Source organism: Odocoileus virginianus, chromosome 11 (assembly GCF_023699985.2).
Source record: "Odocoileus virginianus isolate 20LAN1187 ecotype Illinois chromosome 11, Ovbor_1.2, whole genome shotgun sequence".
In the NCBI taxonomy this organism is placed as follows: domain Eukaryota; kingdom Metazoa; phylum Chordata; class Mammalia; order Artiodactyla; family Cervidae; genus Odocoileus; species Odocoileus virginianus.
The window spans coordinates 27,714,394-27,741,332 of record NC_069684.1 but is presented as its reverse complement, the minus strand read 5'-3'; the positions used below and the strand labels follow the sequence as shown (position 1 = coordinate 27,741,332).

Here is a 26,939-nt window from a genome sequence, read left to right as displayed (position 1 = left end):
CAGGAAGGCCAAGTCTGCCTTCAGGAAGCCCAGATCTGCCAGAAGCATCTCCCTGGATTTGTACACAGTGGAAAGCCTTCGTAGGATGCCAATGGCAGGCACGGTACATCCCCCACCTCAGGACTCCTACGTCACTTTTATCAGCTCCTCTCCCAGTCTCCAAGTCTTAAATTATGTATATTATTTAACTGTGGTAAAATGTACATAAGATAAAATTACCAATCATAGGACTTCCCTGGTGGTCCAGGGAAGAATCTGCCTGCCAATGCAGGGGACGTGGGTTTGAACCCTGGTCCAGGTAGATTCCACATGCTAAGGCAACTGAGCCCGTGCACCTAGAGCCCGTGCACCACAACTAGGGAAGACCACATGTAGCAATGAAGATGCAGCACAGCCAAAAACAAAAAAATAATACAGAAGAAAATTTAAAAAATAAATATATAACTGTTTTAAGTGTACAGCTCAGCAGCATTAACTACATTCAGTCATCTCCAGACCATTTTTCTTTGTGTAAACTCACACTCTGTACTCACTAAACAACTCTATACCACCGCCCAAAACCCCTACCCCACCGTCCTATAAATTTGCCTATTCTAAGGTCTCACATATGCGGACTCATACAGTATTTGTCTTTTCATGACTAGCTTACTTTACATTGCTGAAATATCCCTAGAGGATGAGATGGTTGGATGGCATCACCGACTCAATGGACAAGAGTTTGAGCAAACTCCAGGAGATAGTGAAGGATGGAGAAGCCTGGCATGCTGCAGTCCATGGGGTTGCAAAGAGTTGGACACGACTTAGCAACCAAACAACAAATGGCGTGTGTGTGTGCATGCGCACTCAGTTGTATCTGATTCTGCAATGCCATGGACTGTAGCCCTCCATGGTCCTCTTTCTATGGAATTCTCCAAGCGAGAATACTGGAGTGGGTTGCCATTTCCTCCTCCAGGGGATCTTCCTGATCTAGGGATGGAAACTGCATTGCTTGTGTCTCCTGCATTGCCAGGCAGGTTCTTTACCAGCTGAACCACCGGGAAAGCACCCCTTTATGGAGTGATTTATAAACGTGTGGCCCAGAAGACAAGGCCATCCCCCAGAATTTCATCCAGACACCACCCTTCCAAACACAACTAACCAGAAACAGGCTGCGACGTGTCTTATTACAGCACAAGATGACAATTTAATGACAGGAAAAACTACAACAAACCAAACTAGGAGAGAAAAGTGCCCCTGACAGCCAGGGGAGCTGCTAGCCTGGCTCTCACCTGAGCCTTGGTGAGCACCAACCTCACGGCGCACTGGAGGCAGGTCCTGGAGCCCAGCTAGAATTGCCAATACCCTCGATCGTGTGAGCCACTGCTGCCCCCTTACCAACCACAGCTACAGCGTCTCCTTCAGGAGAGCAATGAATCGAGCTTCTCAACCATAGAACACCTGCCGCTTCCTGACAGCACACATCCGGAGCAAACCTCTGCTTTCTTAAGTCTCCCCAAATCCCTCAATACCTGGCCATGTTCTACAAGCCCCCTAACGCTAAGATGCCCTGCTAGTCCTCGTACAGTGCAGCCCCCCCACCCCACCCTGCAGCAGCCAGCATAATAAACCCAGCTTTGTTTACTGAGAGCATGTCCCACATGCTTCTCTCTGGAGTTGCGCTCACCACGCCCAACTGGTGGTGAGCAAGCTCCTGGGGAGTGTGGCCCATGTGCGGGGCACATCCGGTGGGTGGTGCTGACTCTGCTAAAGGATTCGGTGGCCTTGGAGGGCTTCCCCACCTGGTCACCCAGCCGCTGCTTCACTGCCGGTGGCCATGTCCAAGAACAGCCGCAGCTGTGTGCTGGCTGGTGTAAGTCTGCATCGCTGGCCATCAGGAGGGACAGGACTCTCTTTACCTGCTGAGAAGAGCCCCAGTTTGAGACAGGGGGTACAGGTACTTGCTGGACATTCATGCCACACCGGGGACTTCCCTGGTGTATCAGCTGGTAGAGAACTTGCCTGCTGATGCAGGAGATGCAAGAGATGCAGGTTTGATGCCTGGGTTAGGAAGATTCCCCTGGAGATGGAAATGGCAACTTGCACCAGTATTCTTGCCTGGAAAATTCCAGACAGAGATGCCTGGAGGACTACAGTCCATGGGGTTGCAGAGTCAGACACACCTGAGCGCACATACACACACACATGCACACAGAGCAGACGTCCTGAGATTTTTCTGATGTTGCTAAGCAAAGGCCAGCACTTATGAGGTGAGATCTTATTTGGAACACAGACAAAGTTTGAATAGTTACGCATTTATTTTCATGTATAACTAGCACATCAACATGTGACTGTGTGGATATATTGCTTAGTTAGCATTAGACTAAATTGGTAAGCGAGTAAAAAGAAAAAGGATGTTGAGTTAAAGAAAATATTAAGGAAGTGAGAGAACAGGAGGTCCTCATGTGATAAAAATTGTGGAGGTTATGGGAATGCCTGGAGTTTGGGACTCGCTGCTCTAAGCTTCAGGCAGGAAGCTCTGTTCCGGTCTGAAGCCTCTAAGGGGCCCTACACAGAAACCCTCCAGGTCCCGGAGCTCCGAGAATCCTCCGAAGGGCACGTGGTGCATTGAGACGACCCCAGGGAGGAAAGCACCCTTTGCTTCATGTGTTCATGCCCTACAAAGTGTCTTAGAAGTTACAAAGCAACAAGTGATTTTTTTCTTAAAAGGGAAGACTCTTAGAGGTGTGGCCTTGAGTGGGCAGTGGTCACGGGGCAGCCTGGGCTGAAGGGCCCGGGCAGGGGTTGGGGGACACCCCGTTCCTGTCCTGGAGGAGTGTGTGAGAGTGAGTGTGTGTGTGTGAGCACAGCCCCCATCAAGGCTGCAGGAGGAACACCCAAGGGCTCCTGTGCTCTGCTCCCTGGCAAACAACAGGCACTTAACCTGTGTCTGCAGAATCACTTTTGCACGCAGGAGGAGGTGCCAGAAGGCAGGTGGAGGAGTTGCTGACATCACCCTTGGGTGTCAGCATGTCACCCTTTGTTCCTGCCGCTGCCGTGCAGGCTCATGCCTGGGCCTGAGCCCCATGTCAACACGGCCCCAAGGTGGGAAGGCCGTGCCACCAGGAGGGTCACTATCTTGTACATTTGTGAACAATGGAAGGTATTTCCCCACCTTCCCCCCAAATCCAAAGTATATTTCTCATCATTTAACCTTCAAATGTTAAAAATAGTGCTTTTTAAAGGACTCTGGGGTTGTACTCTAATAGCTCAGCACCCTCAGAGCTCATGGATCATTGCTATGGACACAGGGTGCCCACTGGAGACTCACCCAACTGACCCCTGGAAATGGAGATCGAGGCCAGTGCTCGAGAGGGGCCAGAGCAGTGGAGGTGGGACACCCGGGCATGCTGCTCACAGTATGAAAGCCTTCTGGTGCCCAGAGGAGAGACAGAACCGCTGAGAGTCTGAAGGGTGCGCTGAGCTGGGAGGAGGCTGGGGCTCAGCGGCTGAAGTGATGGGCGGAGCTGCAAGCTGGTCCCTGTGTGTGGCTTGGAAGGAAAGCATGCCAGAACAGGTCGGGAAGGGACACAGGTTAGAGACGGGCCCCGACAAGCGGGGCTAGTGTGCAGCTGCAGCCCCTGGCCCGGGGGTGCCCCTCAGCAGCACCCCGCAGCACTCCGCTTCACGTGGCACGGCTTGCAGAAGAGACGGTTGTTCAGCGGGTAGCAGCCCTGGTCCGTGGGCTCCACAGACAGGAGGACCCTGCAGTCCTGCGGGAACAAGACACATGTGGATGGACCCAGGCCTGAGCCCTGCAGTGCGGAGCCCAAGCAGGTGGGACTTGCCAGCATCCATGGAGATTAACTGAATCACCTGAGAGGAGAATCCAGGACACTGGGAGAAGATGGGGCCCTTTGGTGGAAAAGCCCCCTAAGGGATCGTGGAAAGGGCTGGAAGGGCCTTAAAAGCCCTCCCTGAGGTCCAGTGAGGGTTGGCGTCCACCCCAGGTCACAGCTGGTTCCAGAGCTAGGATAAGACCGGGTTTTCAGGCTCAGAGTCCAGGGGTCTTTTTGTTGTTCCACTGTTAACACAGCTTCAACACTGTCACAAACCTTCATCTTTCCAACTTTTAGATCCCCAAAATATTTTTTTTTATTTTATTAAAAAAATTTTTTTCCCCCAAAAGATTTTATTTATTTATTTATTTATTTGCCTAATTAGATTTTATTTCCATCTGGACAGCTTACTTTTTATTGGTGCGTGACGATATGATTTGTTTTTTGTTTTTCCTTCTGAACCCTGGATGAAAAGAAAACTCAGTTCTGGGAGGGACTGTCAGATAAGGGTACAGAATATGGTGAAATGGTGCTCGGTATCCTCAAGAAAATTAGCAAAATCAATCCTAGAAGATCCCTTATTTGCCCTCTTGCTAGTTAATAAATAGACTGCTGTGGAAAGGGAGGAATAGATTCAAGGGCAAAGAAGGGTCCAGATGGGATGAGGAAAGCAGGGACAGGCGTGTCTACCCCACTTTCTCCTGCTCTCACTTACACCTGTCCTCTAAATAAAGCAGTAGTAGACTTTACTGCTACTGCTACTGCTAAGTCACTTCAGTCGTGTCCGACTCTGTGCGACCCCATCCCTGGGATTCTCCAGGCAAGAACACTGGAGTGGGTTGCCATTTCCTTCTCCATCCCCAGAAGATTTTAGAATGAGGTTGGGAAATCAGGGCCCAGACTTTGCTAAATTTACCATTTTGCCACAAGCCCGCACACCTCACCTGGGCCTCACTTGGGCACATGCAGGAAATAACAAGAATGATGAACGTCCAGAGACCCACTCAGGGCATGGCTGGTGATCTTCTGAGCCACACAGATGAGACCAGAAAGGCTGATCTTAGAGACAACTCAGGAGTCACAACCATCCTGATCCAGCTCCGCCAGCTGGGGAGGGCGCCCTCGTGTGTCTCCTCTTTGGAATTGCACCTTGAGTCTCTCAAGGTGACTCTGGGCTATTGAATGCCAGGATCTGTGCTATTCCTAACAGCCACTTGTTTGGCATTCTGAGAGCACCAAGCGCCAAACCTAAAGTCCCAAAGGGGCCCATGTGACCTCTTCTAAATTAGAATCAAATGAAGAAACACCTCAACTATGACCAAGTCACAGAGCCTCAGAAGGAGCTGCCAGGTGGCAGAAAGCTGTCAGACCCGGCCCAGAACACAGGGCAAAACCACTTTGTTCATCCTCAGTTTCCTCATCTTAAATGCAGACAGTAACTCCCATATCAAAAGCTCATCATTAGGATTAAATAAGGGGCTTCTCTGCTGGCTCAGATGGGGTAGAATCTGCTGCAATGCAGGAGACCAGGATTAGATCCCTGGGTTAGGAAGATCCCCTGGAGAAGAGAATGACTACCACCTCCAGTATTCTTGCCTGGAAAATTCCATGGACAGAAAAGCCTGGTGGGCTACAGCCCATGATGTCGCAAAGAGTCGACATGACTACACAACTAACACTTCCACTTTTCAAGGTGATGTGTATGAAAGCATTTTATATTGAAAAATACTGAGTATGAAAGCGTTGTTACTCTTCTGGCAATTTTAAGAAATAACATGGACCACAATATAGGCAGGAATGGGGAATGCCCTGGCAGTCCAGTGGTTAAGACTGAGCTTGCACTGCAGGGGGTGTGGGTTCGATCCCTGGTCGAGGAACTAAGATCATAGGCAGCACAGTGCAGCAAAAAAAAAAGGGCAGGAATGGTGAGAAGAGTGTGGATGGCACCTTGAAACCCACTTCCCTTCCTAGAGAAACACTATCCACATCTCAGACCACTGCGGTTGAAGCCTTACTTTCTGAAATGCAGCTGCCAGAGTTCAAACTCTGACTCACAGAAGCAGCCTGGGCAATGTTCCCAATAAGCTGACCAAAGAGAAGCAGGGAGGGTTTATTTGCTCACCATCCAGGCCCACAGAAATGCCAGTCACCACTGGACCTAATGTGGGCTATGGCAGGAATAACAGCATCTGAATTTCACCACTGTTCTTTCAAGATGTGTTATCAGCCGAACTTTGAACTATAACCAACACGTCAACATAACTATGAAGCAGTGTGTCAACTTCTTGATTAAACTCTCAGTCACTCTCAGTGAAAATGGCTTCTTGGCTCCAGACCTCTGCGTAAATGTGAGTGAATACATGTTTGGAATCTCACTGGTTGATTAAGAGATTTGCTCTGTTACAAACTAATACATATAGGATGGATCAACATGGTCTATTGTACAGCACAGAGAACTATATTCAATATTCTGTGATAAACCATAATGGAAAGTGAAAATTGAAAGTGAAGTCGCTCAGTCGTGTCCGACTCTTTGCGACCCCATGGACTGTAGCCCACCAGGCTCCTCCATCCATGGAATTTTCTAGGCAAGACTACGAAAAAGAACATACATATGTATAACTGAATCACTTTGCTGTACACCAGAAATTAACACAGCACTAGAAATCAACTACACTTCCATTAAAATTAAAAAAAAAGAGAGAGAGATTTGCTCTGGGAGTCCCCACTTAGGTGATACCTTTGTCATCATCACCAAAACATCAGTGACATGAGGAAGACAGGAAAAGATAAGGGTGGATTCTTAGAGCCTGCCCTGCAGGACTGACTATATAATTGGCAGAGTCTGGGGCAAAATGAAAACGCAGAGTCCCTTATTCAGAAATGCAGAATTTTAAGATGAAGAATTATAAAAAAATGGCAGCAGAGCTTCAAAGCAAACAGAGGATCCTTCTGAGCGTGAGGTCTGTGCGGCTCTCCAGGCATTTCTTGCTGGAACCGCTGTACCAGCTTCCCCACTCCCTGCATGGAGCCTGAGGCAGACTCCTTAGCTTGGCACCTGGAGCCCTTTCCTTCTTTCTGGCCTCACTCTATATCCAGCAGCCTACACTCCAGACACAGCTAGGAACTTCCACTTCCTCCAATTCCTCAGGCCGTTTGTGCTACAGTAGGATTTCACAGGCCCTTCCTTGCCTCTTTCTGGACTTCTTTTCCCCCCTTGGACTACGTGGCAAACTTCTACGCATCCTGCAAAACCCAAGTTAAGTGCTGCCTCCTCTACGAGTGCCTTTGAGGGTTTCCCTGGTGGCTCAGGGGTAGAGAATCCGCCTGCCAATGCAGGAGACATGGGCTCAAGCTTTGATCTGGGAAGATCCCACATGCCTCAGAGCAGCTAAGCCACAACTACTGAGCCTGTGCTCTAGAGCTGGGGAACTGAAGCTACTGAGGCACACAGCCTAGAACACCCAACTGGAGAAGCCACTGCAAGGAGAAGCCCATGTACCACAATTAGAGTAGGCCCCACTGGCCACAACTAGAGGAAAACCCGTGCAGCCAGGAAGACCCAGCAGAGACAAAAATAAACTAGTAAATAAAATTAAGTAAGAGGGCTTTGATTGTACCAATCTTGATCACTTGACTTAATTACTGCCTTGCTTGCCCCAAAGCGGATTTATACATGCTCTTTCGTAGCACCTTAAAAGGCCATCTGTGGTGTGGGTCTGCCCAGCATGCCTTTTGTCCTTCCTGTGGTTGTTTCAGGGCTTCCCTGGCAGTTCGGGGGGCTTTCCAGTTGGCTCAGTGGTGAAGAATCCTCCTGCCAATGCAGGAGACACAGGAGATGCGGGTTTGATCCCTGGGTTGGGAAGATCCCCTGGGAGGAGGAAATGCCTACCTACTTCTGTAATCTTGCCTGGAAAATTCTATGGAGCCTGGTGAGCAACAGTCCATGGACTCGAAGAGAGTTGGACACAATCAATCCCAATGGTTTCATACAGTGCTGCCTCCCTGGCCCCAGAGATTATCAATAACAGCCCCCGCCACTGATTGATCCAGAATGGGCTATGTGATCCAAGTTGGGTGAATCAGAGGTCTTGGGACTGTAAGGGATCACTGGATGGGGTTTCTAAGTTGGAAGGATGTAAACCTGAGCCAACTGTGTATCTCCTGCCCCACAGAGAATGCCAGGGCATAGCGAGAGAAAATGAAGCAAACACTTGCATAAAGGCATAAACCAAGAGACGGACAGAAAGCCCTATGTCATTTGATGTCATCAATGACATCACCACCAAGAACCTTCCTGTTAAGATCCCCTTTCTTGTAGAAAGCAGGTTGAGTTTGGTTTCTATCATTAACTCAAAGACTAGATTTGTAGTTATTTCCATTCTTATTTGTCTCTGCTATTAGACAGCTTGGGCTAATGATTTTCTTCTTTTTGGCCACGCCATGTAGCAAGTGGGGTCTTAGTTCCCCAACCAGGGATTGAACCCACACCACTTGCATTGGAAGCTCAGCATCTTAACCACGGGACTGCCAGGGAAGTCTTGGATGGTGAGCAATTTGAGATCAGAGCCCTCACCTGGACTTGTCTCAGCCCAGGGCCTGGCACACAGCAGGCTCTCAACAGGGCTCATGTGGTGATTGGACTGGACCAGCTACATCTAATTAAATCAGCACTGTTCCACTCACCTCACACCGGTAGCAATTCTCATGGAAGTTTCTTCCCATGCACTCAATTTTGAAGGCATCCTTCCCATCTCGGGGGATGATGGGATTCTCACAGATGCTGCACACTGGGGCGAACTTCCTAGAGAGAAAGAAACCCAAGCTCAGGAGGCGTTCACACCCACGACCGCAGAAATTAGCTGTCAGAACCTGGGCTGGCTCTGGTTCACCTCCCAGAGCTATTTTGGATCCGTTGCTATGTGACTACACCTGGAGCTACAGCCACAAATGCCTACTTCTTCCTGGCAGGAGCAAATGGAGACCTGGGTAATTAGACCCGGCTTCCCAGCGTATAATTAGCCCAAGGGAAGGAAGTGACTGAGGAACACTGGAATTTGAGAAAGCAGAGAAATCTCATGTGTGTGTTTCGGGTGAACCCATTTCATTGGTCTTGTATCATAGATCACTGCTTTTTCTTCTTTCCTTTTCTGCTAGGCGCTTCTGTCTCTCCCCTTGGGCAGTAATGGACAAGGCTTCTCGGACATATGTGTCACCATTGCTCCATAGAGTTCTAGCTATGAGGGGAGGCACTGCGGTCTGGGGATTGACAGCAAGGCCCTGAAGTCAGGTCAACGGGGTTTGAATCACAGCTTCCGTACTTACCATCAGGGAGACTTAGGTACAGTGAGTCCCCTACATACAAATGATTTCTGTTCTGAGAGTGTGTTCGTAAGTCCAACAAAGTTATCCAACTAACACAGTTGGTTATAGAATATTATAATAGGTTTGTAATACTTTTCACACAAATATGTACATTAAAAACAAACACACAAAACAGGGAAAACATTTTTTAATCTTATGATTGAAAAGTATAGTAGTACATACAACAGCTGGCCTACAGGGGCTGGCATCAAGTGAAGAGGCATCAAGTGGAAAGAGTTACTGAATGGGAGAAGGAAATGGCACCCCTACTCCAATAGTCTTGCCTGGAGAATCCCATGGACAGAAGAGCCTGGCAGGCCACAGTTCATGGGATCGCAAGAGTCGGACATGACTTAGCAACCAAACCATCAAGCAGATAGAGCTAACCTTCTACATCTTGGGATTTAAAATACTTATCCCTCAGCCTTGACTGTGCAGTCCCAGTGTAGTAGGATTTGGGCAGCAAGGCAAGCCCTGATGCCTGCATGTCTTTGCCTCTCTTAAACCAGCTGAAGCCCCAGTAGAAAAATCTCATGGCTGGGATTGTAGGGAGATGGTAGGATCCATTATGGACAAGCCAGAGAAGTTTGTTTTAAGTGGGAGTGGCATATATGTTTGAAATACTTTAAAATCACTAGAAAAAAATTTTAAGATTTTAATACTAATATGTTTAATGAGTAAAGGGATGTTTTAAAATTATGAATAAAAAACAAAACAAAACCAAAAAAAATAAAATAAAAAGAGTTACTGAATGCAGGAGGGAGAAGAGGTGGGGGATGGTAGAGCTGAAGGATCGTCAGCAACAGGAGACGGAGCGCAAGCTGCAGTTTCACTCATGCCTGACGATGGCACAGCTTCTGGGGCCTTGCTGGAATCAGATGCATGTTCGCATCTTTGAAGGTTCGTATGTAGGGAACCTACTGTACATATGTACTGCATGCCTCAGTTGCCACAATTGCTAAAACAGAATCTTTAATAGTGCCTGCCTATACTAACAGTTTGGAGATTAAATGGCCTAACCCAAGTGGAGTTGCTCAAAAAGAGTTAGCTACATAAAAAGCAACAGAAGTGGTTCATCTGTAGTGATGCGGATGAACCGAGAGCCTGTCACACAGAGTGAAGTGAGTCAAAAAGAGAAAAACAAGTATCGTATATTAACACATATATACGGAATCTACAAAAATGGTACAGATGAACCTGTTTGCAGGGCAGGAATAGAGACACAGATGTAGAGAACGGAACTGTGGACAGTGGAGGGAGGAGAGGGTGGGATGAATTGAAAGAGTAACACTGACATATATACACTATCATGTGTAAAACAGATAGCTAGATGGGAAGCCAGTGTCTAGCACAGAGAACTCAGCTTGGTGCTCTGTGAGACCTCAGGGGTGGGATGGGGTGGTGCGAGGGAGTCTCTAGAGGGAGGGGATGTATGTATACATATAGCTGATTCACATTGTTGTATAGCTGAAACAGAACACTGTAAAGCAATGGTACTCCAGTTAAAAAAAAAAAAGTGTCACCGGCAAGCAGGTGGTCACTCAGACACAGGGTATGTGGAACAGGCAGTGGTGGTTTCTGCAGGCCCAGCGATGGCAGGATAGCTCTGACCCAGCCTCCAGCACTCAGGCTCAGCAACTCCATCCCACCCGAGCCCAACACAGCCCTCCATGTGCGGTCCCCTCTCGTACCTGTAGAAGTCGTCCAGGCAGTACACCTCATTCTGACTGTCCAGGGCAAAGCTCTCGTCCCCGATGCACCGGGCGCAGGTCACACACGTGAAGCAGGAGGGGTGGAAGGCCTGGCCCAGGGCCCGGATGATGTGTTCCCGGACAACCTCACCACACTTGCCACACTTCTCCAGGGTGTCCTGGGACAGAAGGCCACCGCCTCAGAGCCAGCCCGTGGGTGTGCCCCCTCCAAGCCACCAGGGGCACTGGACCGGCTACCCACAGGGGCCCAGGAGGCAGAGGTACAGGAGAGGTGCTCACATTCATGCAATCGGAACCCTAACTACTACCCCTAAACCTCCACGTTGCTTAAAGGGGATCAAGTTTGGCCCTGTATCCCTGGTTTACAGTGAGAAATCCTGCCATGAAGCTATGACTGCATCTTTTGTGATTAGGAAATGCTCAAGGCCAGGGTCCATGAGGGTCCACAGGAAAAATTTCTCTAAAGCTTCAGAATCAGTAAAAGGCATTCCTAGAGGAACTGTCATGCTTTTTATCTTATGGATGATAAATCTTGAAACTTACCATTTTCCATTTGGCCACTTGGAAGTTTCAGTCCGATTTCATGCTCCACTTTTAGGAATGAGTATAACGATCCTTCACATATTTTTGGAGTACTAACTTTCCTTGGATCTCATCTCACTTTCTACCTTGATTTCCTCTGTTTTATCAATTTATTTTATATCTCATGGTATTATGTGTGCACGTCAAGTCACTTCAGTTGTGTTTGACCGTTTGTGACCCTATGGACTGTAGCCCGCCAGGATCCTCTGGCCATGGGATTCTCTAGGCAAGAATACTGGAGTGGGTTGCCATGCCCTTCTCCAGGGGATCTTCCTAATCCAGGGATAGAACTTTCTTATGTCTCCTGCATTGGTAAGTGGGTACTTTACCACTAGCGCCACCTGGGAAGCCCTCTCATAGTATTATATGTATCCTTAAAATTTTTTGTGTGTTATTGTGGTAAGAATATCTAATATGAAATCTACCCTCTTAACGAAGTTTTAAGTGTTCAACCTTATTATTGATTACAGTATCATGTGCACTCTATTTTTAAAAAAGTATTTATTTGACCGCGCTGGGTCTTGGTTGCAGCATCTGGGATCTAGTTCCCCAACCAGGGATCAAACCTGGGCCTCCTGCACTGGAAGCATGGAGTCTTGGCCAGTGAACCACCAGGGAGGTCTCTATATGTGCATTCTTACAAGCTACCTCAAGTCCCTTCTGGAATGAGGCGGGATGACAGAGAGAGAAGGAGAGAGAAAGGGGTAGGTATTACTGAGGCAGAGCAGAGGGCCTCCCGCTGACTCATCTACCTCTCCTGCATGTCTTTTCCCCTCCTCGCTGTGCTCCTGTTCATCGTAACCTGATTGCCTCTGGACAGATGTGTCGGGTGGGGGCAGCATTTCCTGCTTCCCCCCTCTACTGGCTGCTGAAGGCCCTCCTGGCTGCTCTCAGCTAAAACTGCACCCTCACCCCTTCTCCACCCCCCCACCCCACTTCACCCCTGCCTGGCTCCGCGCTGGGGAAGGGCATAAGGACATCAGAGAAGTCACACTGATGGGAGTCAGAGGGTCAGGGTGGGACAGCCTGGCTCCTCTCTCCTCCCATAGCTCCTCGATGCCTGGGATCAGATCACTCTGAGTTTTCTAAACAGTCCCGACTCTAAATGTTCTAACCCTTCACATCAGTAGTTTTCAGACTTCAGTGTGTATCAGGATCACCGGAGAGACTTGTTAAAAATGCAGATTGCCAGGTGCCACCAATCTATGAGGACAAGGTGAGGTTGACTGCACCCCCAGGGATGCATACAGGAGGTCTGTACACCACATGGAGAAATGCCACCACGTACCGCTGGAAAGTTAGCAATTCCAGCACCTTGGCATCCAAACTAGTGCTTCCAGACTACACGTGGTACCCAGAGATGCCCCATCACACCACACCCTGGAACCTTGTGGCTCTAGGTGAGGGAGTGGCAAGACCACAAACAGGGTCCAGAACCAGCCAGGGCCGGGGCCGGGGCAGGTGACCAGCTCCACCACTGACCAGAGTGTGAGAGTGTGACAGGCTGAATGATGCCCCCAAAGGTATCCAGGTTCCAAGCCCTGGAGCCTGTGACTGCCTAGCATGGCAAGAGAGACTTTGCAGGGAATTCCCTGGTGGTCCAGTAGTAAGGACTCAGGACTCCCATGTGGTGCAGCGCAGACAAAAAAAAAAAAAAAAACATCACCACCAGACTTTGCAGGTGTGATTGAGTTAAGGCTCTTGGGATGGGGAGGCTCATAGGCTTAGAGAATGAACTTTTTTTCTGGTCTTGCCACACAGTATGTGGGATCTTAGTTCCCCAACCAGGGATCACACCCATGCCCCGAATTGGAAGCTCGGAGTCTTGTTAAGGCTTTTATTAAATGGATTGCCAGGGAAGTCCCTAGAGAATGAACTTAAGGTTCCCAGGGGAAAGGGACAGTAAGGGAGTTTGGGATGGACATGTACACACCTGCTATATTTAAGATGGATAACAAACAAGTACAGCACAGGGAACTCTGCTCAATTTTTATGTGGCAGCCTGGATGGCCAGGGAGTCTGGGGGAGAACAGATACGTGAACATGTGTGACTGAGTTCCTTTGCGGTTCACCTGAAACTATCACAACATTGTTAATCGACTATACTCTAATACAAAACAAAAAGTTAAAAGCAAAAAGAAGAGACTTTGCAGGTGTGACTGAGCTAAGGATCTTGGGATGGGGAGATCAACTTGGTTATCCATATGGGCCCCAAATGTCATCACGAGTATCTTTAAAAGAGGAAGGCGGAGGGAGACCTGATACAGAGAGAAAAAAGAAACTGATGCAAGATGCCACACTGCTGACTCTGAAGATGGACAAAGGAGCCAAGAAATGCAGCTTTTGGAAGCAGGAAAAGGTGAGAAAGGAATTCTCCCCTAAAGCCTCCGGAGGGAGGAAAACACTGATTCTAACTCAGTGAAACTGATTTTGGACCTTGGACCTCCAGAATCATAAGAGAATAAGTATGTATCGTTTGAGGCCACCAGGTTTGTGGTCATTTGTTACAGCAGCCATAGGAAATGCACACACCTTGGCCGAGTTCCTCTCCGAGCCTCAGCTTCCTCATCTGTAAAATGGGTCACTAGTGCCTACCTCCCCAGATGGTTGTGGGAAAAGAGGTGCTCAGTGCTGGCACCTAGGGAAGGGCCCCGGGCTTACCTGGTAGCAGGGTTCACAGAGGGGCCGCCCATCCTTCTGATAGAAGCTCTGCCCGGCCAGCTGGCGGCGGCAGACACGGCACGTGAAGCACTGGGCGTGGTACTGCCTCTTCATGGCCTCCACGGCCAGCTCTCGGGGGGACACAGTCTTGTGGCAGAAGGCACAGATGTCTAGGGCAGAGGAAACACAGGCTGTGATCTGACCAGCCTGGGAGAGTTGTACCCAGTCACCACCCAGGACCTATCTGGAGAGCCTCAAACCCCTATAGGCTGTAAGCACAGCCTCAGCTCATGGGGAGGATCATGAGGGACATTAAGAAGGAAGGTGGTGGGCTTTAAAAGGCTAAAATCAAGGTGCTTCCCTGGCAGTACAGTGGTTAAGACTCTGTGCTTCAAATGCTGGGGGCTTAGGTTCAATCCCTGGTGGGGGAACTAAGATCTCACATGCCACAGTGTGGCCAAAAAAAAAAAACAAAACTAAAATTCAGACAGGTAGTGTTAGGACAAATGAGTTGCCATCTGCAAAAAAATCAACACAAGACAGAGAGCTCCATTGTGACAGCTTACACCCAGCTAATTCCAAACGTAGCAAAGATTCAAATGTTAAAACGGGAACCGTAAGAACACTGGAAGAAGCCAGAGAAGAATTACTTTATAACCTGGGACCAGAGGAGGCCTTGGTACATGGTAGGCACTTAATAGCCATTTATTAAATGAGTAACAGACGGTGCTGGAGAACCTGTGAGCAGAAGGGCACTCGTGACACCATTGGTGGGAGTGTAGACAGGGATGACCAAAAAGGACAACTTGGCAAAAATATTACAGTGCCTCCTCTTCTAGGAATTTATCTCATGAACTTGCACACAGGCAAAATGACCAGGTGCAAGGCAATTCACTCAGCATGACCACCTGAGCACCTGTCCACAGGCAACCAGTTAAATGCATGTAGTTAGGCCCAGCTAAGGAATACTATGCAGCTGTGAAAAAGAACAAGGAAACTCCTTATGTTCTGATGTTGAATGAATTCTAAGACTGAATGAAGAAAAGAAAGCAAAGTGCAGAACAGTGCAGAGCTTGCTCCTATTTGTGAGGAAGGACATATTTGTATCTGCTTGCATATGCATAAGATACCTCTGAAGGATGTGCACAAGATATTAACAGATTGTCTATCTGGAATGTGCCTTTCTGTGCCTTTTATTTTTATTTATTTTTTAAAAAATTTGTCTCTGTATTTATTTGGCCATGCAGGGTCTTAGATGCGGCAAGTAAGATCTTTAGTTGCAGCTTTCGAACTCTTAGTTCTGGCATGTGGGATCAAGTTCCCTGACCAGAGATCGAACCAGGGCTCCCTGCATTGGGAATGCAGAGTCTTAGCCACTGACCACCGGAGAAGTTCCTTGTGCTTTTATTTTGTACTATGTAACTGTGTTATGTATTCAAAAACTTAAATAGTGAAAAAAATTCAAGGCATTTTTGCCATCATGGCAAGTTTTGCAGATCAATATTTAAATGGATTTTAGTTAAAAAGAAAAAAAGGTTAAGGCAGTAAAAATAAAATTGCCTCACAATGATAAGGCCCATTACTGCACTGTGAGCTGGTCCCTGTTCCCCCAGCTGCCCCCGCAAGTCCATGTTGGCCCCACAAGGGCCCAAGTGGGCCACACAGACTCCTTTGGGTCACACCTGTGGAGGCCTCTCTCTCAGGGAAGCCGGCAGGCTCCTCTGGCGGGGGCGGCAGCTCCTCCTCTGCAGGCTTGAGATGACTGGGCCGAGGCTGCAGTGGAGGCCCCTCCACCAGGGGCTGTGGGGACAGAGGGGAGAAGAGTCATCCAACAGGGACACCACACAGCTCTGCCCCTCATCTGGTGGCGCCAGGCACAATTAGCACCCCCCCCCCCCCCTTAAGTTTTTATTTTTAGCTGTGCCTGGTCCTTGCTGTTTGGGCTTTTCTCTAGTTGTAGGGGGCGGGGGCTACTCTCTAGTTGCAGTGAGCGGGCCTCTCACTGTGGTAGCCCCTCCTGATGCAGAGCCCAGGCTCTGAGGCCCCAGTAGCTGTGGCTCCCAGGCTCCAGAGCACAGGCTCAGTAGTTGAGGTGCATGGGCTTAGCTGCCCCGTGGCATGTGGAACCCTCCTGGACCAAGGATCTCCCGCACTGGCAGGCAGATTCTTCACTGCTGAGCCACCAGGAAAGCCCCCCCATGAGCCCCCTGGTACAGAGGCATGTTTATGCCTGGGTTCCTTCATCCAGTCAATGCTACTTCCTTCGGCTTCTAAGGAACCTTCCTGGAGTCATAGTTTCCCTCAGCCTGGAACCCTCCTATGTCTACAATGCCCCGTCAAGGGCAGAGGGTTAGAGATGGGTTTCCTCTGCAGATGAAGGATTTAGATTAGATGCAGGGGAATGTCCTCCTCAGAGCTAATGGAGGTACTGAAGTGGAAAGGGTGTGGCATCCCTTCTCCAGGGATCTTGAAAAACACATCCAACTTTTACCAGCCTGAAAGAGCTTTGAAGACGGACTGTGTCGGAGAAGGGACCTAACAACCTCCAGGCTTAAAATCTTGAAAGCCCCCACCCCTCCCTCCTTTGACCTGTGGAGCTCCATCAGGTACCGGGGGTTGGCAGTACCTGTGGTGGGGGTGGGGGAGGGGGCAGGTGCAACTGCTCTAAGTCTGAAATGAGTGACGCCCCCATCGCGGAGGGGGGCTCTTCGTCAGGAGGGGGCAGGTCCGCTGGAGGGGGCGGAGGCGGAGGTGGGAGGAGGTCCAGGTCTGGAAGTGCATCGTCAACATCCAGGGGCGGAGGAGGAAGCGAACACCCTGCAACCAGAGGGAGCGAACAGGTTGGCCAGCGTCTCCGCAGGTGCACAGAAGAGGTGACACTTACCCAGGAGGCCGGGCAGCATGGTGGCTGAGGGCTCAGGTCCAGTGTCACGCAGACCTGGGTTCCAGCTCTGACCCCACCACTGACGTGCTGGGTGTCCTTAAGCAAGAAACCATCTCTCTGAGCCTCAGTTTGCTCAACTGGGACATGGGTCTCAATCTCTTAGGGTGGTTCATGAGGATTAAGTAAAACGATGCAGGTAAGGGCTTAGCATGTGGCCCAGGCTCAGAAAACAGCGGCTGCCAAAGCCTTTCATAACAAGCCTCCCCCAGCGGGATGCCGGAGCACTGGAAACCCCATAAGAAGGGCCTTGTTCAAATGTAAGCAAAACCAGCTCCTAAGATGGTGGTTCTCAAGGTGTCACTCCTGGACTGGCAGCAGTGGCATCACCTGGGACCTTGATAGAAACACAACTTCTCAGCCCACCGTGGAGCTGCAGAATCAGACGCTCTGGGGCAGCGCCTGGTCATGGGGTGTTTAGGAAGCCCTCTAAGTGACGCTGATGCCACTCAAGGTTGTGAACCACTGCCTAGTTACATAACAGACTCAGGTAATGACTGTCAGGTGTTGAAAGTATCAAGGGGACGACAGTCAGTAGGGAACTTTCCAGAGAAGCTGCTCAACTATCACTACCACCACTCGAACCCACCGATAACCCCCAGCAGACATCAGAGGTCTTCTGATTTGTGTTACCTATCAGAAAGGATGGGTGCCACTGATGAAATGTCCTTACCAAAAAGAAAAAACCCAAGGGAATCCCCTGGAAGACCAGTGGCTAGGGCTCCGTGATTCCACTGCAGGGGACACAGGTTCAATCCCTGCTTGGGGAGCTAAGATCCTGCATGCCTCATGATGTGGCCACAAAAAATGTGAGGGGGAACAGAGGGACAAGTTGGATGAGACCACACAGGGACTCAAAAGAACCAGTCAGCATACAGGACATTCTACAGAAATGGACTGTTTCTGTAGGAAATTAAAGGCATGTAAAGATCAAGAGAGGGGATGTCCCTAGAATTAAGAGATTTATATAATGTATAGATCTGTGCTGTCCAGTGCAGAAGCCACCAGCCATCCAATGTGGCTACTGAGATGTGTTTAGTACTAAAAAAAAAGAATGTAAAATATCTCATTGATAAAAGTAACATTTTTTACTTTCTTCAGCATGGATACTAGAAAAATTTCAATTACATAAGAGGTTTACATTTGTGACTTGCATGATATTTTATTGGCCAGCACAGCTATGGACCTCACTTGGGTTCTGATTCAAAGGATTAATCATCTCATTTAATTCCCCTCATTTTGCAGACAAGGGAAAGCTAAAGCATGTCAATTATGGACAGACTATTAGATAATCCTAAGGCATTCCTGTTGATTTTGTTATGTGTTGCTTGGGCTTGAGGTTATATAAGAAAACAACCATTCTTACCATATGTAAGAATGTGGGGCTGAAATGACTTGATTATTGGCATTTCCTTTAAATACTTCACAAGAGAAAAAAAAAGGAACAGATGAAACAAACGTGGCCAGATCTCAGTAACTGCTGAAACCACATGTGGGGTATACACGGCTCCTTGTACTGTTTTCCTTGTTGTTTAATTACTAAATTGTATCTGACTCTTACACTCATAATAGTGTAACCTCCACCCCTCCAGGTTGTCCTGACAAGGGGCTGCCCAGCTCCCTAGGACTCCTTCTGGAACTCCACCTGGAGGGGTCAGGAGAGAAACCACAGTGCAGGACTGTGTCCACTGCCACACTCAGGGTGAGTGCTATTAACAGTGCCCTGGGACAAAGAGCATGGAGGCACTCTGCCCACCTCCTATCATGGGGACACGAGGTCGGCCAGGCTCCAGCGAGGTCAGACCACCCTAAACACCTAGGGAAAGCAGGCAGAAAGGGTTTGAAACCCGGCTGCCTGAAGGCCTGGGCTCTGGTCCCATTTCCTGCATGTTCGCTGAGGCACCTCTCTGGCTTCAGGTTTCCCACCCATTCGACAAAGATAAGCCCTCTCTGTTCTCTCAAGGGCTACACAGATGGAAAGCTTGTTCTAGACCTCTGGGTCAGCCCCAGAATCACCCAGAGGCTTTTCCAAAAGCCAAAGGCTGGGCCCCACCCCAGCGTTTCAGATTCAGCAGGTTTGGAGTAAGCTTTGGGAATTGAGATTTTTGAAATGACACTGAATTTACACTAAAATTTACATTTCCCAGGTGATGCCGATGCTGCAGGTTCAAAGGCCACACTTTGAGAACTACTAATCTGCAAGTCTCATCTGCTGACGAGATATTCATTCTCTAAGTGTGGTCCCCAGGCCAGAGCATCAGCATTACCTGGAAACATGTAAGGAATGCAAATTCTTGGGCCCCACTGCAGACTTGCTGAATCAGGAAGGCCCAGGGTGGGGCTCAGCTGGCTGGGTTGGAACAAGCCCCCAGGAGATGCTGAGGCTGCTAAAGTGTGAGAATCTGTGCTACGTGAGCTGACTGAGTCAAGAACCAGGTCACGGAGAGACAGCAGAAGCACTGAGGCCTCTCCCAAATGCCTGAGGTTCTCGACATTTGGCTGTGAAGGGTGGGCAGGTCCCAGCTAGGGCAGGAATTCAAGAGAGGGAGAGGGGAGACTTCTGCCAGGATGAAAGGGTTCAAGAAATGCTGGTGGGTTCCTGAGGGGACAGGGCTTCCCTTGTGGTTCAGCTGGTAAAGAATCCGCCTGCAATGCAGGAGGCCTGGGTTCGATTTCTGAGTTGGGAAGATCCTCTGCAGAAGGGAAAGGCTACCCACTCCAATATTCTGGCCTGGAGAATTCCATGGATTGTATAGTCCACGGGGTGGTAAAAAGTCAGACACGACTGAGTGACTTTCATTCATTCCTGCGGGGACAAGCATAGGTCAGGTGTGAGTTGATGGCCTGCTGTAGAGTTGGCTTTAAGCAGAGGGTAGGCCCCCAGAGCCCACCTCTGTGTTTTGTGGTCAGACTTATGACCTCTGCTCACCTAGAACTTCTTACTCCAAGCGGGGCTGAGCCCCAAGATTGCCAAGTTAGCCAGCAACATGGCTAACTAGCCACTGTAAGTCTATTCCCCAACTGAGGAAGGTCTGGTCAGGTTTTGCAACCACACTCCCAGGATCTTCTGCCTATAATTCCAAAGAGTCATGAAGACATCCCAGAAGATTTGGCATTTTGGCATCTAAATTCTATTTACTAGGCTCCCCCTCTCCTACCCAGAAGGAACATATTTTTTTTTTCATTGGATCAATGTCCTGAGGTGTGAATTTTGGTCATCACGGTCCAGGTTCTTCTATATAAGACTTCCCTGGTGGTCCAGTGGTTAGGACTCAGGGCATTCACTGCCAGGTCTTTGATTCCATCCCTGGTTTGGGAACTAAGATGCCCCAAGCTGCGAGGGATGGCCAAAAAGAAAAACAAGAAGTAGCAGGAGGATGTTCTTGGCATGCGTGGTTAGGAAGGAAAGATCAGTTTAGGAGGCTGCATTATAATGAAGCAGCATGTTATACAAATATCCAAGTACACTTATGTGTGTTCATGTGTGGTCCCTTCTCCCTCCTGTGTTTGGCTTCCTATAACCGACATTTCCTTTTGGTCTCTGGGGATTCCCTGGTGACCAGATGGTAAAGAATCCACCTGCAATGCAGGAGATCCAGGTTTGAACCCTGGGTCAGGAAGATCCCGTGGAGAAGGGAATGTCTACCTACTCTAGTATTCTTGCCTGGAGAATTCCATGGGTAGAGGAGCCTGGTGGGCATTTATGGGGTTGCAAAGAGTCAGATAAGACTCGGCAAAGAACACTTTCACTTTTTCACTTTCTGGTCTCAAGGTGGTTTCCATGGTGATGGATGCACAAGGCTTCCTTAGCCTCGCTCTGGAACAGCAGGACACCTGACTAGGCACCCGAGGACTTCAACATTAAGCATCTCACTGCCTCCTTGTTCCAACTGGTGCCCTTTAGATGAGCAGCTGCCTCAGGCCCCAAGCTCGTCATCCTTCATTGCTACTCTCCAATAGCTGATATTTCACATAACATTTGCTCATTGTTCAGTTGCTAAGTCTTGTCAAACTCTTTGTGATCCCATGGACAGTAGCCTGCCAGACTCCTCTGTCCATGGGATTTCCCAGGCAAGAATAGTGGAGTAAGGTTGACATTTCCTTCTCTAGGGGATCTTCCTGGACCAGGGATCGAACCCTTGTCTCCTGCATTAGCAGGCAGATTCTTTACCACTGAGCCGCCAGGGAAGCCCATTCACATCACATACATGACCAAATTTCCATCCCCCAGAGGAAGAAACTGAAGTTTAAAGGAGGAAACTGCTTGCCTAAGATCACACAGCAAGTGGATGAAGAGCTCAACAGAGGACAGTTCCTTCAACTTACCAAATTCATCCCTGCCTCAGGGCCTTTGCACTAACTGTTCCCATTTCTCTTCTAGCTCCACAGTGTCCTTTAAGTCTTAACTGAGCTGAGATGTTACCTTCTTGGAGAAGCCATCCTGTTTACCCCATAAAAAGTTGCACCTCCCCAACTCTTTACTGTGTTTAATTCTGAAATAGTATTTGTGTCTTTCTGATATGATATTTTGTTTTTACTATGTTTCCCCCACTAGGATGTAAGTTTTATCCCCAGTGTCTGGCTCCAAATAATAAACAGTAGGTATTCAGCACTTTTTACATGGCAGGTCCTGGGAGCAACACTTTCCATATGTGTTAATTCATCTAAATCCTCACAAGGACCCTTTGAGGTGGCTACTATCATTATTTCTATTTTACAGATTGAGAAACCGAGGAACAGAGAGGTTAAGTGGCCTGCCAAAATCACACAGCCAACAAGCAGAGGAGTCAGGATTCAAACCCAGTCAGGTGGATTCCAGAGTCAGCCTGGAACGCAGTAGGTGCTCAATGAATGACCTGAGAGCCTGCCCTTCCCTCCCCATTTCAGGGCTGCCTCTGAGACAGTCTCCCAGTCTCACCCTCTTACCTCCATTGGAGAGCTGAGGTGGACCAGCTGGCCCTGGGGCTGCAGCCCTGCCAGGGGGCATCCAGGAATGGAGCTTTCCCACTGAGCCAGCTTTGGGAGCCTTTGTGGGGGCAGGAGATTCCCAGGGGCGGCCAGGCCGGGCCTCACAAGCTGCTCGCCTCACCTCCTCAACCACGGCCTCATCTCGACGTGGGGGCGCCAGGGTGATAAAGACAGACGAGGCGACCCTCTTCTCAGGCTTGGAGGCCATTGTTTCAGCTTCTGGTGGGGCTGAGGACAGAGTGGGCCTCAGGCTTGGCCAGCATTCAGGGCGCGCCACCTGGACACCAGACACCCCCGGGGCAGGGAGCCTCCCTCTCCGAACAAGACAGGAGCAGCCACCCACGGTGCCAGCACCCCACCCAGCCACACAAGGGGTGGCAGATGTCCCCCAGGGAAGGGCAGGTGCCCACCAGGTGACCTGGCCACAGAGGGGGACCCAGCAGTCCTGACAGCCCATCCCCCAACCTGCACACCTGGTGGAACAAAGGGCAGCCCTGCCCTGCTCACCGCACCAATGATTAATTTCCCTCCTCCAAGGAGCATGAGGGAGGGGCCGCTCTCCAGCTCCCCACCCTCGGCACTACTGACTGCCAGGCCCAGCCCAGGGCCGCACCCCAGACTACCTCCCTCACCTGGGATCTGGATTTTCCTAGGAAGGCTGAGGTCCGCAACGTCCAGGCCAGCTCCCCTGTGGGAGGGAGACAGGGTGAATCAACGGTTAGAACATCAGTGCTGGATTCCAGGAGGCAACCATCAGAGCCACCATTTACCAAGGCCTGTCCTGTGCCAGCCCTGCCCTAAGCACTTTCCGCCCATTAACTCACACACCTCCCACGGCTGCAGCGGGAGAAGCACTGTTACCATCCCCGTCTTACAGATGAGGAAGCCGAGGAAGAAGTGGAAGTCATTCATTCAGGGTCATGGAGCAGGGAACTTGGGATCTGAACCCGGAGCCCATGCTCTTGGCCACCCGGCTCTGCTGCCCTCTCCCGACCCAGCTCACAAACCAGCATCCCGTGCTCAGCCCTCAGCTCCACATCCAATCAACTCTTAATCCTGTGGCCAGAATCTCTCCTGCTCTCATCTCCAAAGTCATGCCCTGGTTCAGGCAAAGGGGTGAGTGCCTCAAGGATCTCCAATCCGGCCTCTGGAGTGATCTTTCTGGAGCATTAATCTGTTTCTTCTCTACTCAAAAGGCTTCCATGGCTCCCTACTACCTTCAAAATAAAGTCCAAATTCCCCTGGCCTCAACCTATTTTTGACCACCTTGGACCACGCACCCTTCCTGGACCATCTTTCTCCCTTACTTTTCCTGGCATGTTCCTACCATCTGTCTTTCCTGCCCAGTGCAGGGTAAATTCCAGTTTTTCCTTAGAAGCCCAATGCAAACATCACCTCCTCCCTGAAGCCTCCCCTGATTTCCTACTTGAGGGTAGTTGTCTACTCCACAGGGCAATGACAGCCCACCACAGGCCACACTGGCTCACCATCATGTCTGCCCGCTCCCTAGAAGTGACCTCATTTGCTTTCAACTGCATCTGTGGTCTTTGCATGACCCAAGTCCAGCTCACAGGAGACATAAAGCATGGATCTGCGAGCAGGGCAGTATCCGGACCAGGGAGAGTGCACTTTCCTTCTCTCAGGTGGTTCCTGCCAAGAGTAGGCTCTGGGGCCAGGGATGAGGTGGGGTCATGGGGTGGGGCAAGTTGTCCACACTCAGCTCCAGAGTTCTTACTGGTCACCCAGGGCTTGTGCCCAGGGAAGGAACTGTCCTTTTTCTATCTTATTCTCCATATGGGCCACCTTGACTCAGCCCCAAAGGCTGGCCCACAGGGACTCTAATGACCTGAGCCTGAATGGCCACGCAAAGGCCTCCCTCCACCAGCCGCTGTGGACTCCTGGAGACTGATGGAGAATAGTAATCACATACATTCCTAAATTCCCTTTAAATTGATTTATCTTTGATTAAAATGTGTAGCTTATTCTGATAATAAAATATCTGTTCTGAAAAAGAAAGCAATATAGGAATAAAACTTCTAAAGTTCTTATAAAGTAGTTCTCTTTTGTTTCTTGTTTTTTAAGTGATGTTTGGAAGTACATATGCTTCTGTTGGCTGGCCTCCTCTTAGGCTTCATACTTTGTTACAAGTTTAAGTATCTATTTTTGCAAACAAGTTTCAGAGTGCATCTAAGGTTTAAATACAAGAACAAGGGCACCCACTGATAAAGTGCTTGCCCTGTGCCAGGCATTGCAGCCAGTGCTTACTGAGCATTCAAAGTCACATAATTCTTGGGACTTCCCTGGCAGTCCAGTGGTTAAGACTCAAATCCCACACACCCTTCCTGCACAGCACAGCCAAAATAATAATAAAAATAATTATAAAACAATACATTAAAAAAGACACTTAATTCTTAACACATATTGCTATGCCCCCATTTCATTTTTAAAAATATTTATTTGTCCGCAGTGAATCTTAGTTGCAGCCTGCACGGCGTGTCGCACGGCGTGTGGCATGAACTGTGGGGCCCCTGCATTGAAAGGATGGAGTTTCAGCCACTGGACCATCAGGGAAGTCCTGCCCCCACTGTATAGATGAGGCCACGTGAGGCCCCAAGCAAGAGGTTGGAGACCTGGAATTCTAACAGAGCAGGATCCAACCTGGAAGTCCAGGGGGTATCCTTGGGCCTGAGAGGTCACATTTTTTTCCCCTGAATGATTCAGGGTGGGTGGAGGTGGGGAGGCAAAATCTCCAGGCCTGTTCTTACACAGAATGGCTCAATCCAGACCAATTATCAGACGGCCAGCTCATCCCCGGAGGCTGCGGAGGGTGCCTTCTCTGCCTCCCTCCCATCCTGCCCTGAACCCCACTCTACCCCAGCACAGCCCTCCGGGAAATCAGATCTGCTGGCTTCTCAGAAAATGTCCAGGACGAACATCCCAGCACTGAAGCCAGATGTTCACAGCTGGGCAGCACTCCCCACCCCCACCCCCCCAACCAACCCAGGCCTATCCCTTCCCAGCACTTCCAACTGGGACTTCAGGCCCCAGGGGAAGGGGCCGAGCTAGGGATTTTCAAAGCCCTGTCAGTCAGACCCGAGCAGGAAAGGGAGCCAAGGCTCCCCTCGGGTCCCAATGCCCCCCAGGTCACCCTGGAGCGGGGGTGTGTGAGAAAGCTCCCTGCCGGGCAGCCTCCCAGCCAACCCAGCCCGGGGGACCCTCGGCCGCCACCCTTCCTCCCCCAGAGGACCAATGTGAGATCCAGTTGGGTAAGCGGAGAAAGTGGAAACAAAGGGAAGGAAAGTCATTTCCTGTTAAGAGGAAGGAAGGAGGCTGAGATCCAGCCACCCACCCAGCCCAGCTTTAGGCTGCAGCCCAGGGCAGGGGCAGGGCTGGCTGACCCGGAGGGCCTCCAGGGATGGGGATAGTCCCCCAGCAGGCTCTCTGTCCCTGGTCCTACTCCTCCCAAACCCTCTGGGACCACCTCTAAGCTGTGCTCTTCAGTACTCCGAGAAAGCAGCCGAGGCTTGGTTGGGAGTTAAATTGCAGGCAGTGGGAGTGAAACTGAGCCCCCTCCCCTGGCCCTGCAGGGGACCTTGCAGCCTGGGACAGAAGGGCCTCCCCCTCTCTCCCACCCCAGGGAAGTGGAGGAGGTACACAGGGCTGAGTTCATCTCCAACCCCACCTCCTTCCTGCTGGGCCACTCTAAGGAGGTCACTGAACCTCTCTGGGCCTCCGTTATTTCAAAGAGTGGAAATAATGAGGTCTTTTTGAAAGGGTGGCTGAGAGGATAAAAGAAGAGGGGTGCTCAAGATCTTGGTACTGGGTAGGTGCCAAGAGAAAGCCGGATGGTTATTCAGTACCTTAGGCGAGAGGCGGAACCCCGGGGCGGGGGGTTGGGGGTTGGGGGGGTAGCGCTGAGAAGACCAGGACTTGGCTTCCATCAGTGTGAAGTAGAGGGATCTGGGCGCTGCCCAGCCTCTCGGCGGGGTCCTCAGAATCTGGGCTGGAGGAGGACTCAGGCCAGGGTGCCCCAGGCACACACCCTGGGGATAGCTCAGTCACACCCCTTCCCAGCACCGCCCCCCCCCCCCCCCCCCAAGGATCTGAGGCCCAGAGAGGGGCAGTTCCGCGGCCCCTGCTGCCCCTCGCCTAACCCCGGCTGGGGAAAAGGGGCCCAGAGCTTCCCGGACCTTCGGAAACCCGGCGCCCTCGCGCAAACACCCCGGCGGGACGGCTGGCCGGGTCACGGTGGGGCTCCGCCGGGGACTTTAATTCGATCCATGTGCGGGACGCTGTCCTCTTTGTGCGGGAGCTTCCGCCCTGCTTCCATCCCTTCTCTCCGCGTGCCGCTCCCGGGCAGGGACACCCGCGCTACCTCCAGACCTGCCCTCCCTCCGCTCGGGGAACAGAGACCCGCACCCCCGGCCCCCTGTCCCGCGGGCCCCCCTGGGAGCGCCGGAGCTGGGGTCCGGGCCGGGGCGCGGGGTTGCGCGCCTGCCAGGGGCTGCCCGCGCTGTCACCTGTGTGTAGCCGGGGGCGCGGACGGCAGGACGGGACCCCCACCCCACCCCACCCCGCTCCGCTTACCTGAGCCGCCCGCGCCCCCGGCGGCTCCGGTCGGTCACCCGATCGAGCAGAGCCAGGAGCGGCGCGGCGCCTCCCGCCCCCTCCGCCCTCCCCGCCCCCTCGGCTCCCTCCGCCCCGCCGCCCAGGCCGCCTTACCATAAAAGGTGAAGCTTGGGGGGAGGGGGCCCGGGATTCCCGCCGGGCGGAAGCGGCCCCTACCTGCCCCCCCCACCTGACGGGCCGCGCCCCGCGCCGCCCCCTCCCCGCTCCCTTTGTTCCCTCGACCCCTCCTCCCTTCCCCTTGGCCCAGGCCTGGAGGGTGGGCGGCCT

The 26,939-nt window shown here is 50.7% G+C and overlaps 1 protein-coding gene across 1 annotated transcript; it reads right to left on the bottom strand.

Annotated features, from left to right (window-relative positions):
- Positions 1–2,272: 2,272 nt before the first annotated feature.
- Positions 2,273–26,711, bottom strand: FBLIM1 (filamin binding LIM protein 1). The gene is made up of 9 exons (XM_020873836.2): positions 26,631–26,711; positions 22,676–22,731; positions 22,002–22,271; positions 16,761–16,951; positions 15,817–15,934; positions 14,135–14,304; positions 10,871–11,049; positions 8,502–8,619; positions 2,273–3,749 (listed from the first exon to the last, which is right to left on the bottom strand). Exons 3-9 carry the CDS (start codon positions 22,249–22,251, stop codon positions 3,636–3,638), a joined length of 1,140 nt encoding a protein of 379 aa, XP_020729495.2. The 5' UTR covers positions 22,252–22,271; positions 22,676–22,731; positions 26,631–26,711; the 3' UTR covers positions 2,273–3,635.
- Between the last annotated feature and the right edge of the window lie 228 nt (positions 26,712–26,939).

What these genes read in the sequence shown, in the direction of transcription:
- FBLIM1 (XM_020873836.2), bottom strand. Translation starts at nt 22,251, where the DNA reads ATGGCCTCCAAGCCTGAGAAGAGGGTCGCCTCGTCTGTCTTTATCACC. An exon ending in TGAGAGAGAGGCCTCCACAG is followed by an intron (nt 14,305 to 15,816) that starts GTGTGACCCAAA and finishes CCTCTGCCCTAG; the next exon opens with ACATCTGTGCCTTCTGCCAC. An exon ending in TGCCTGGACGACTTCTACAG is followed by an intron (nt 8,620 to 10,870) that starts GTACGAGAGGGG and finishes CTTTCTCTCTAG; the next exon opens with GAAGTTCGCCCCAGTGTGCA.